General features: G+C 36.8%; 1 protein-coding gene across 1 annotated transcript; it reads left to right on the forward strand.

Moving 5' to 3' along the window:
* The first annotated feature begins 5,695 nt into the window (after window positions 1-5,695).
* LOC149281559 (proton channel OTOP2-like) lies at window positions 5,696-10,301 on the forward strand. Its single transcript, XM_089499138.1, has 6 exons — window positions 5,696-6,020; window positions 6,498-6,634; window positions 6,852-6,910; window positions 7,975-8,114; window positions 8,201-9,045; window positions 10,131-10,301. The coding sequence occupies exons 1-6, from the start codon at window positions 5,696-5,698 to the stop codon at window positions 10,299-10,301; spliced, it is 1,677 nt and encodes a 558-aa protein (XP_089355264.1).
* The last annotated feature ends 1,587 nt before the right edge of the window (window positions 10,302-11,888 follow it).

Genomic DNA, 11,888 nt, shown 5'->3' on the forward strand with positions numbered 1-11,888 from the left:
GGCCGCACCCCCACTTTAAAGACTTAAAGTGGGGGAAAAAAGTGCGGCCTATATTCGAGCCAATACGGTATATATTTCCGATGAAGTAGGCCACTGCAGAAAAAACTTGGTCAGCCCTGCAACAGGACAATGATACTAAGCAGACCAGCAAGTCTACAACAGAATGGCTGTAAAACAAAAGAATCAAGGTGGTGCAATAGCTGGGGTGGGACCTTAAGAGACTTAAGAACTGAAGCATTCTAAAGAAGAGTGAGCCAAAATTCCTCCATAATGATCTCTCAAGACTGTTAAAGTCATACAGAAAACAATGACTTCAAGTTGTTGCTGCTAAAGGTGGTTCTATACTTTATTGAATCTTAAAGCATACTGAGTTTTTCACACGTGACTCTTAATTTATATAATCTTCTAAATCTTAATCTATAGACTTGCTAAGGAACAGATGGTTGTTATTATGTCCTGATATTTAAAACCATCAATAAAAGCTGTACATCAATATATTTATACCTACCTAAGTTGTAGGATGGGTAGAGTGTACGTGAAAGAATATTTTGAAATTTTTGGTAATCTTCTAAATTGCCAGGATATACAAAAACCAATATAAAAAGGACAGGTACTCAAGAAGCTAACAATTATTTTCATCAACTTCCTGTTTCCTCTAATCTGAGTAGGTCAGTTTTAATTATCTAAAAAGCTTTGTTACAATCATTTATGTTTTTATTATGCAATCATACTTTGGTAATACAATTTGCATATGTCCATGTCTGAAACCTTCTTTTGGTATGTACTTCTTCATTCCAATTTCTCAATTTGTCATTAAGTTCCTTTTCTGACACTAAAATAGCTTTTCTCAATAGGACACTTAACATCCAGCATGTGCCAATCTTTATTTAATTGTGGACATATCCAGTAATATGATACAAATGTCTAAGAAACTGCTTAAATGAAATTATGTATTTGTATTGCAACACAAACCTAAACCAATAATGCTGCAATGCCTTTTTTGTAATTGGGACATAAAGTCAATACATATTTATTTCCTGATTGTCACCTCACAATACAATGTTGATAACATGCACAGGATAGTTTAGGTGTGATTCCAATACAAAGGTGGCAGTCATATCCCTTTTTGAATATAGAATGACACAAAAACATAATATTACTTTTTGGTTCTCTTTCTTCATTTAATTATTGGAACAAATTAAAAATGTATGAGGGACTGGCAACACGGGCAGTTGGCTATTTCTTTAATTTATAATTCAATATATAACCATCATGGTGCAACAGGCTAACACGGTATGACAAGTCCTGGCCCATAGTCTGTGTTGAAATACACAGATTATGTTGCATTGATGTCAGACAATCCAGACCCTAATCTATGGTTCTAAGGTATATTGTTATTATACCTAGACAACACTGGCCTTTATTGAAGCTTCTAAATTGACATTTTCTGCAGCGCCTCATAAAGAACAGGGGTCTGTTGATTAGCAATAGTCTAAAATGCAGATATTGATTGTATCTGTCTATATGGACCTTGCTTTGTGCACTAGAGTACAGTCATGCTAGAATAGAAAAGGGCCTTCCCCAAACTGTTCCCACAAATTTGGAACCATAGCATTATCCGAAATGTCTAGGTTTGCTGTAGAATTAAGATTTCCCTTCGCTGAAATACAACCCCATACCATTATTTCTCCTCCAAATCCATTATCCCTCATCCACCAAACTTTATAGTCGGCACAATGCAATCAGGCAGGTAAAGTTCTCCTGCTCAGACTGTTAAACAAGCTTGATTTGTCACTCCACAGAACATGTTTCCACTGTTCCAGAGTCCAGTGGTTGCATGCTCTACAGTACTCAATCCAACGCTTGGCATTATAATTGGTGATGTGAGGCTTGCATGCAGCTGCTGAGCCAAGAAAATCCATTCCATGGAGCTCCTGCCACACAGTTTTTGTGCTGATATTAATACTAGTGGAAGTTTGGAACTCTTCAGGTATGGAATCAGCAGAACGTTGGCAACTTTTACGCACCATGCACCTCAGCACTCGGTGACCCCTAGCTGTGACTTTATGTGGTTTTCTGCTCCGTGGCTGAGTTGCTGTTCCCATATGCTTCCACTTTCCAATAATACCACTTACAGTTTACTTCATGGCTAGGTACTTGATGTTATACAGCTGTGGCAATGGGTCTGATTGAAACACCTGCATTCAATAATTAAGAAGTGTGTCCCAATACTTTTGTCCATATAGTGTATTATAAATAAATGTAACTACATATATCATAAACATTATTTTTTAATAATGTTTATAATGTTAACCAAGCAAGGGTATTTAAAAGAATGTGATTTGTGTAGATCATTTTCAATTTCATAAATGGCATACAGGTGTCTCCTGTTACATATTTCTTAACCACAAGTGATGAGATGCTTAAAAAAACATCAAGTTCAGCCTAGCTGTTTTTGCTTTTTTTTTTTTTTGAATAAAAAATATATCCATCAAAGCTTGACTATTGGGCATAAAATATTGGATTAACAATACCATTACCCACCAAGAATGGGATATGGCAGGATAATTATCTGAGATTCATGTTACCCAAGAACACAATTACATGTGTCTTTATTTTTTTAGAACATTAGAAGTACTACAACCTATGCGGTAAAAGTGAAATGAGATTCCAAATAAAAAGTTAAAATCACCAAATAATCAAAATTTTTAGGTAAATACAAGCATTGGATTTACTTAAAAATCATACAGTACAGTAGAAAATGTTGATTTTGTTTTTTCAGTATGTAAAGATGTTGCACATTATGCCTTATGGTGTAGTTTTTTTAATAAACCAGAGTGACTCTGGCTTAGGAAACAGAGGTTCGTACACTATATTGCACTGAAAAAGTAGTTTTGCAAAAGGGCACTTTTACTTTTGAATCCTTCCCCCCTACCTTGGAATTTGCTTGACAGATCCAAATCTGAACCCAGCCAAGTATTAAAGATTACAGTAATCATACTGCCTGTGGGTGTGGATGCCACTGGTGACACACTTGCGTGTGCATAGCTCCCACGTCTAGCACCTTGTCACAGGTCCATTGGGAGTGTCATTAACAAAGAACCTGTTGGGCCAGGATTTGTCAGGTCTCAACCCAGGATACTTTTGGAAAAAGTGCTTATTCAGAAACTTAGTAAGGGTTGGGCCATATGTTTCCCCAGATAATAGAAGACTGCTCTGAACAGTTGCTACAGGATACACTTCAGACCTGAGGTGCAGAAGGTAAGAACTTCACATACTAAAGTATTAATTCCAGGATTTGCCTTCATTTCTCATTGCTCAGAGCATGTGAGTTAGTTCACTTATTAATGGTTTAATGTTGGATACTTTCATCTCTAGTAACATAATTTGAGGTACTTGTGTCATTTTACCAACATATGTGATTACTGTCTTCAAAACAATAATTTACTTCCACCAATTAGGATTTGTGGTGGCCTCTGGTTGCATGTAAGTCTTAGTAATTGTAGACGTTCTTGAAAGTTCTATGGAAATGTACATCCTTGCTGCGCATGAAATGCTAATATTGGCATATTTCAAATCCATTATTTTATATTTTGACTTAGGTGGGTAAAACATCCTTTACATAATTCAAACTTGGTAACACATTGTATGTATGTTCTACTATTGATGTCGATTAACTGTGTGTTTGTTAGTTAATAGCCTCTTTTCAATTGTTGGTAACAAAACAATAGACATTGGTAAACAGAGTGTAGCAACTCCACTATAATTGTTGTTGCCTCCCGGGTTTTCAAGCTATCATATACATCAAGGAAAAAGAAAAAAAAAAACAGTACATACATGTTAACAGTTAAAGGCAGTAAGAGAGACTATCCAAGGTGGTCTAAAGGCCGAGGCCAGGAGTTCTGTCTCCAGCAGCCCTCTACAGTTCATGAAAACATGAATGATTTCATTTTTGTCATCACGAAATCACACAGCGGGCCATGAAAAAATATTTCAGAGAGGGAAGGGTGAAGGTAATTTTGTGTGGATACTTGCTGCTACTTAGTACTTACTATTGGGGGTTGCTCCTTGATATTAAACAAGGAGAATTAATTGGTGTCACTGGACTCATTGAACATTTATACAAGGCTCATTGACATGTGGTTCCTGTACTGTGACAGAAGTCAATTTAATGCTGATGGTGGAGTTATAGGACTAGTTTTCTAAGCATATGCTGTTAACCGTCCTCCGCACAAGAATAATTGTTTAACTTACACATGCCATTGTGAGGAAAATGTACACTGTTATTGAGACCATGTTATTGACAATTAGAACACCATTATTTGTTCAGGTCTGTAAAATGTACAAGTTGATCTTTAAAGCAGTAAAGAAACAAGTGTAATATTTTCTAATTGACTATCCCAAACTAATTAAAGGTTTCTATGATCATGACAATTCATTACAAATGTTGTTCAGAGTGTGATCCTTAATTTGTGGTGAAGTAAGCTGGTCACTGGGTTTCATTAATATGCTGTTATGTTAGTTAATAATGAAGAACTAAATAAGTTTACATTTGTAACAAATAATTTCTTGATAATGTATTTTCATAAATACAGCAAAAACAATCACATTACAATTGCATTACATACTTTCAGCATAAGTTGCAATGCATAGGTCAAAACTACACTCAGCATAAAATAAAATCAAGAATGAAAACAGCTCTTTTGAATGCAAAGTGGTAAGACTGTTTTTTGGGGGGTTTTTTTGATAAGAGAATTATTTGAGTCTGGTACTCACACTCAAAACGTAAATATATTCACTCCTAATCCTACTCCTGCAACTGTATTATTTTTTAATGAAAATAAACTGACAAATTGACCCCCAATTTTGTGATGAGAGTTATGAATCTTAAATTATGATTTTAATTGTGCATTTTGTGTATTTCATTGATTTATAATCCTGTCTATGGTGAAAGCAAACAAAATGTAAGGAATATCCAGAGTGTATCTTTAGCAGTATACAATGTTAAAGGTGTGTTATATGTTAAATCAAGACATCCTTAACTTATTTTAGCACTGCATCCTTTGAGGACAACATTAGAAATGCAAATCCATGTAAAAGACTTAGCAACAGTCAGTTTTAAAAATGATCACCTTCTATTTGACATAGATTCTGGAGAAAGAATGTATATAGCAGGAATACGATGACGTTTGGGGGTGACACTGGCACAGCTGTGGATCATAGGTTATGACATTCTGTACATTGATTGTAAATCAAACACAAGCATCTTATTTCAGCAAAGAACTGTGACCAATGACCTTTCTAAATTCTGCAAGGGATTTATTGAACATATTTGCATGTAAATGAGAATGTTGAGAACCTGTTAATTAAAACTGCTCCTGCTACCCCTGTGGAGTTAACTATTTCCTTTCTCATCCACCTATGATGGAACACTGCCAGTACAGGGTCTGGTCTCTTTATGAAGTGCATTTCAAGGTTAAATAGGAAAAATCCGATAATAATATGGAATGAATCTTAAGCAAATCTCTTTTAATCTGCAATTTTACTTTTATAAGGGTTTTTTTTGTTTTCCTTTTAACAGGACTAGCAATAAGGTGGCTGAAAAGAAATGATAAACACAGAAACCATTCAGGAAAACCAAGATGCTACCCATACTTCGAGTGAATGCCCTTTGTCTGCACCAACTCATGAGGTAATGGCTTTGGGAACTTCATTATCCCATTCAAATCCGTCTGTCCAGATTCAGGTGTCACATGTTTCACCTGGTCATTCTGAAGTTTGGAAGAAGGGAGGACGTTTGCTATCCGCACTGCTAGCAATTAATGTGGGCCTAGTGGCTTGTGTACTGGTAAGCAGTGGTTCACTGGAAGAAGTCATTGTGCAAGACACAGAGGTGCTGGCATTTCTGGTCATCCTCATGCTCCTTTCAACTTTGTGGATGATTTTCCAGTTCTACTTCTCTTGTCAAAAGGATGCTGTTCTGTACAAGGACTCACATGCAGGACCTGTGTGGCTGAGAGGTAAATATATACTGTATAGGTAACTTTAGGTTTTTACAGGGCTTAAGTGAAATTATTTAAGAAATCCATCTTTAGTGGAAGCAGTGGATTTAATTATACCTAAATCGATTATTTAAATTCAATTCTCACGTATCCATTTCAAATACATTATACTAACATTTTCTAAGTCATTGCCACAGTTGCTTGTGGCTCTCTTTTGCATTCTCTTATATGATTCCATAGATAGTGGCTCCTAAGCAGTTATTTAGGCTGCTTACATGGTAACAGTTGCCATGTTGTGAAAGAATAGGATAGACAAGTCAGTATAAATAGACATAATGAGGAAGTAATTATATAGTCCATAGTAAAAAATATTATATGAAGTTTGGTGCTTATTACAACAACAAATCAGAGACCTAAGAGTACAAGGTCATTAGTTTATTGGATATGAAGGTAATATATATATATATATATATATATTGTGTCTTTTACTACTAGGTGGTTTAGTCTTCTTTGGGATTTGCAGTCTGGTTTTGGATGTGTTTAAAATTGGGTATTATATCAGCTATATTGATTGCGAGTCTCCAATCAAACTTATTCACCCTATGGTGCAAAGTGCATTCATCATCCTTCAGGTGAGGTACTGATATTTTTCTTTTAAAATGTCTTTGTTATGCATAGAATATTTGAGTACACTCAAATGTAAACAAGCTATACTACCTCACTTCTTCCCTGGCTCTACAAAATCAACATTACATAACCTGCAAGTATGGCTTGCACATCATACTTGAAATACTTGGTTATATATAAGTGTTATGTTTTACTGTTTTTTAAACTGTTTTGTCTTTTCAGACCTATTTTCTCTGGGTCTCCAGCAAACACTGTGTACAAATCCATACCAACATTTCGAGGTAAGAACGTTCATATTAAATAGACCTCAAAAGGGCCTTACCAGTTCCTCACATGAATAGAGTTTTGCATTTGTTATCATACATACTTACATACAAAGCATTTACAAGGAGAAGGGATAAGCATTAGATATATGTGTGCTTACACAATTTTAACTTGTCAGTAGCAGAAGTTGAGACAGTGACAGTTTAGCAGACGATGAGATTGATGCTCATTGCTCACCGACCATACTGCAAGTTAATTAATAGTTTCTTTTAGTCACGTAAGATGACGTGGAGAAGCTTTAGTGTATTACAGGGATGGCAGGAGATGAGTGGAGTTTGGTTAATTAAGGCACTTGCCCATTTATTTTACTAGCCAAACCTTTAATTTGTGGACAAGTAATTTTTTTTATCATATCTAGTATTCTTCATTGAGAAATAAACATTGGTGACAATAAATGTTGGTGACAATATACTATGTATATATAATATAATATTGGGGAAATTCAGTCCTGCTCCACAGGGCTGCATGTTCCTATCATCTGCCAGTGTCTGCCTGCCCAGGCCCAGTGCCCTACCACTGCACCTCTTTGACCGTCCTTACTCTGAGGGATCCTTTTTATAAAATGTCTTTAATATTGTGGAAATTCAGTCCTGCAGCCACAGGGCTGCATGTGCCTATGACCTTCCATGGTCTGCCTGGTCCAGCCCCAGTGCTCTACTTATTCTGCTGCTGCACCTCTTTGACCGTACTAACTCTTGGCGACCTTTTTTTAAAAAAAATATATATAATGAAAGGTAAGTCCAGAAGGTGTCAGGGACACGCCCCACGAATGCAGCAAAAATGTAACAAAAATTTCCTAGTTAGAAATACTGGGCTGGTATAGAACACCATGGGCACCAAAATGTCTATGCTACACTTAGTGAGCAAATTATGTGTTTTCATTTTCTAAGAACATCCATACATTATATCTTGCTGTCACAGTACAACAAAAAGGGACATACTTCTCCACATCTTAGTGTCTGCATGGCTTATTGCCTGTGGTGTATAGGTATGATCTTTACAAAATATCTCTGATCCTTAGGTATGGCCTTATGCTTGTACTCATCACTAATCTCAGCATCTGGATGGCTGCAGTAAGTGATGAGTCTGTTCACCAAACCAAAGATTTGGAGGATGACCATAATGACCTAAGTGTAACATCAGGGTACCATGAACAAAAAGGTAAGAGGGTTCAGTATTTTGGTCAGTGCTTGAACAGATGGACCAGGAATTTTCAGACAATGTTTGACTTTTTTCCTCTATTGCAGATTCTGTTGGAGCACACAGCCACACCTGCCAGTGTAGTAACCACTTATGCCATATCTTCCAGACTGGGTATTATTACCTTTACCCATTTAACATTGAATACAGCCTTTTTGCCTCAGCCATGACATATGTAATGTGGAAGAATGTGGGCCGTGAGATGGATGATCACATGCCATCTCACCAACGTCTAAGTCCTTGCTTTTGCTTTAAAAGCATTTTTGTTGGCCTGTTGTTGGGAGGAGGAGTACTACTGGGTGGTATTGTGGCTCTTGTCACCTATAAGGTTCAAGTAAATAGCCAAGATTCAGTTTACCAGGCCCACATAATGTTCTATTCATTTAACATTGTAGCTCTTAGCCTCATGTCCATAGGCTCCCTTGCCGGCTCAATAATCTACAGATTCGACAAGAGAGGCATGGATGGACATAAAAACCCCACACGAACACTTGACGTTGCCCTTCTGTTGGGGGCTGCACTGGGTCATTATTGTATCTCTTACTATTCCATAGTAGCCATGATAGCTACATCTCCGAGAGAGCTACTCAATGCTCTAAACCTAGTGTACTCAATACTAATGATTGTGCAGCTCACTCTTCAGAACACTTTCATTATTGAGGGACTTCACAGACAACCATTCCAAGACACAGTTCAAGAGCCTGAGAAAACTATTGTCTACGCAAATGTATCTGTGGCACAATCTCTGCCAAATGAAGAACCACCAGTATCTACAGTTCCAGTCCCAGATCTCATGGTCATCCGGATGCAAGCTACAGCCGCACCTCCATGGAATTTAAAACGAAGGCTAGTTCAGGAGATGTCCCTATTTTTGCTCCTATGTAACATCATAGTACGTATCCTGGTCTCTTTCACCTTACTGATTCTGCATTTTCAAAACGCATGATTTCCAATGCACAAACACATTTCCACATTGAATGGCCAATGTTTTTTCTTGGGAGGTATCACTGAAGACACATGCTGGGAAAAAGGGTACTTATGAGTGGTACTGCAAATCTCATCAATTTCTAAAACACACACATATTAGGATACAGTAAAGTATGCTTTACATAGACTCTAAAACACTCATAAAAATACCCTTTTTCACAGATTGCAATAAGAATTGCTGTGATGTAGAAGCATATTTGCTTCCTTTAGTCACAGTATACTATTCATCTCCTTTGGCTTGCTCACCATGCACCTTATGCATATCCCTTGCAAAAAAACAACATACATATATACACCCAAAATTCACCCAACATACATTCATATTACAAATTCCCCTAACTAAAAAAATGTAAACTGCAAAAGCTATATTACTAAGCATTCCTAATACACCTAGGGCTTCAACCTCCACAACCCTGCACAATCTCTCTGGTGTGGAGTTTTAATTTTATTTTTCATTCAGTTTAGGTAGTTCATACAGGTTAATTAACTGCCAGGGAAAATGTTTTACAAATTAAATTCTAAATATAAGCTATCAATGGCATTGATGTGATTGAACACCTTTGACTATATTAACTTTCAATGCCAATGGTAACGATAGCAGCTGATACACAGTAATATAGTAAAGTAATCATTTAGGTTGCTCCTCAACAAATGGAAAAAAATCCTCCTTAGTTTCAAAATCTGATTGAATGAATAACCTACATCATGGCCTTAATAGTAATTATATCCCTTTATAGTATTTTTTAAAGACAAATTCCTTTCTTTAGGTCTGAATAGATGAACTCTTTACAGTCCTGTTAATGAACAGGCCATCAATGTGTGGCTGGTATTTTTTCCATATGTATTTGTATAATGATATCATAATTATGATATCACAACTTTCCCATATAAATACCATACAGTCACCTCCTCAAACAAATGATTGACCCATATGAACTATATTTTGTCCCTTAATTTAATACAGTGTGTTTGTTGCTTGCCTTTTCACAGCTTTGGCTCATGCCAGCATTTGGGGCTCGGCCACAGCTGAAGAATAATCTGGAGTTGAATTTTTATGGAGTTGTTGTATGGACAATAATCACCAACATCTGTCTACCTTTTGGAATTTTCTACCGCATGCATGCTGCTGCTAGCCTGTTAGAAGTGTTCAGAATGTCCTAAATGAAGAAGATACGAAAGGGAGATGCAAACCAATGGTGATAATTGATAAATTACAGTCAATTGAGGTATGGATGAAAACTGTAGGGGAAAAAAATCATGGAGTTTTGGCAGTGCAAAGGAAGAATATCATCCCCTTATTTTGGTCTGCCTTCAACAAACTGTGAGAGAAAGTATTTATTTTGTCATTTATTTATTGTGCTATATTTTGCTTGAAGTATCTACTTTGTCTAAATTATTTTCCTAGCTTTGGGAAACTTGAAATTGTGAAACTTGTGAAATTGTATTTGTATCATGTCTGTGTGTTGGGACTGTTGTGCTAAATGCCTAATGTCCTCATATCTGTGTTGTGTTTATAATAGGATACAGAATTTTTTAGAGAACTCTCCTGATTAAAAAAATGTCACTACACATGCCTCCTCTACTTTTTTAAGCCATAGATTGCTTTTATTTTCATAAAATATATTCAGAGTAGTTAGCATCACAAAATCACAGGTAGACAATTGGTTTAAATACCACCAAATAAAATCACAATTGCTTAATTTAAGAAAACTACATATTCAATTTGTAAACTTTACCAATTTAGCTGGGTCACTTAGAAGAAAAAGGGTATTGGTGAAGCATGATGTGACAAATATTGACATGGCACTCCCATGGACCAAGACAGAATGTTTAGAACTGTATATGATAGAAATGTTTAAGTTATGTATATATCTTTATAAATAAAGCTTCCTCAAATTATTTTAACTTTATTTTAAAAACACAGGGCCGGCCCTACCATGGAGCAGAGTGGGGCAATTGCCCCAGGCGGCACTTCTGAAGAGGCGGCACTTTGCCTCCCCAAGCGCCTTTTTTTTTTCTTTTTTAAGCGGAGGAGAGAGAGAGGTGCCGAGTGGTTTTCGCTTATCAAAGGTGTCAGTACCCGCTAGGCGCCCCTCTCTCTCCTCTGTGAGCCCTCTAGCTCGGTCTCGGTGCCGGCTTGTAATGCTGAGCACCAGAATATGATGTCATTTCCGGCGCTCAACAGAGAAGCAGCGCGCACGGTGGCAGAGCAGGGAGACTCGCTGCAGGACTGCTGAAAGGTAAGTGAAGTACAAAGGGGGGGGATAGGGTAGATAATAGGGAGGTAGGGTAGATAATGAGAAGGTAGGGAGAGGAAGGGTAGATCACCACGATTGTGGCGACGTGGGGGCATTTTTGGGGGATGTAACAGGCTGACAAACACCTAGGCCCAAGGACAAAATTCTCAGTTGCCATGGCGCCTGGGATTTGTCGAGCCCTGTATTAATATTTTTGTTTTGTAGATGGGTAAAAGTAAAAAAAAAATCCCTTTTACCCCCAATTTTAATTGATAGTAAATATATGATTATATGATTATATGAATAATGGTATCTTACTGGTATCCCTTCTTGTCCTGAAAAAACCCAATCTATAACTTATGGGGGTACAGTAAATAAGACAAATAAATTACAGCCTATGTCAAACTGAAATGTGAAAACAGCCACTGTCACAAACTGTACAAAAAATAAACAAGGATATAATAAATAAGGGATAGTATGACAGAATATAGTAGGGTATTCCACATAAGTA

Source organism: Sceloporus occidentalis, unplaced genomic scaffold (assembly GCF_023333645.1).
Source record: "Sceloporus occidentalis isolate IW3139 unplaced genomic scaffold, rSceOcc1.0.p SCAF_130, whole genome shotgun sequence".
Taxonomy (NCBI): domain Eukaryota; kingdom Metazoa; phylum Chordata; class Lepidosauria; order Squamata; family Phrynosomatidae; genus Sceloporus; species Sceloporus occidentalis.

Bases quoted from the DNA above. Each gene is read 5' to 3' on its own strand.
- LOC149281559 (XM_089499138.1), top strand. From the start codon at position 5,696: ATGGCTTTGGGAACTTCATTATCCCATTCAAATCCGTCTGTCCAGATT. The intron at 8,115-8,200 runs GTAAGAGGGTTC...CCTCTATTGCAG, and splicing joins AGGGTACCATGAACAAAAAG to ATTCTGTTGGAGCACACAGC. The intron at 9,046-10,130 runs GTACGTATCCTG...GCCTTTTCACAG, and splicing joins TGCTCCTATGTAACATCATA to CTTTGGCTCATGCCAGCATT.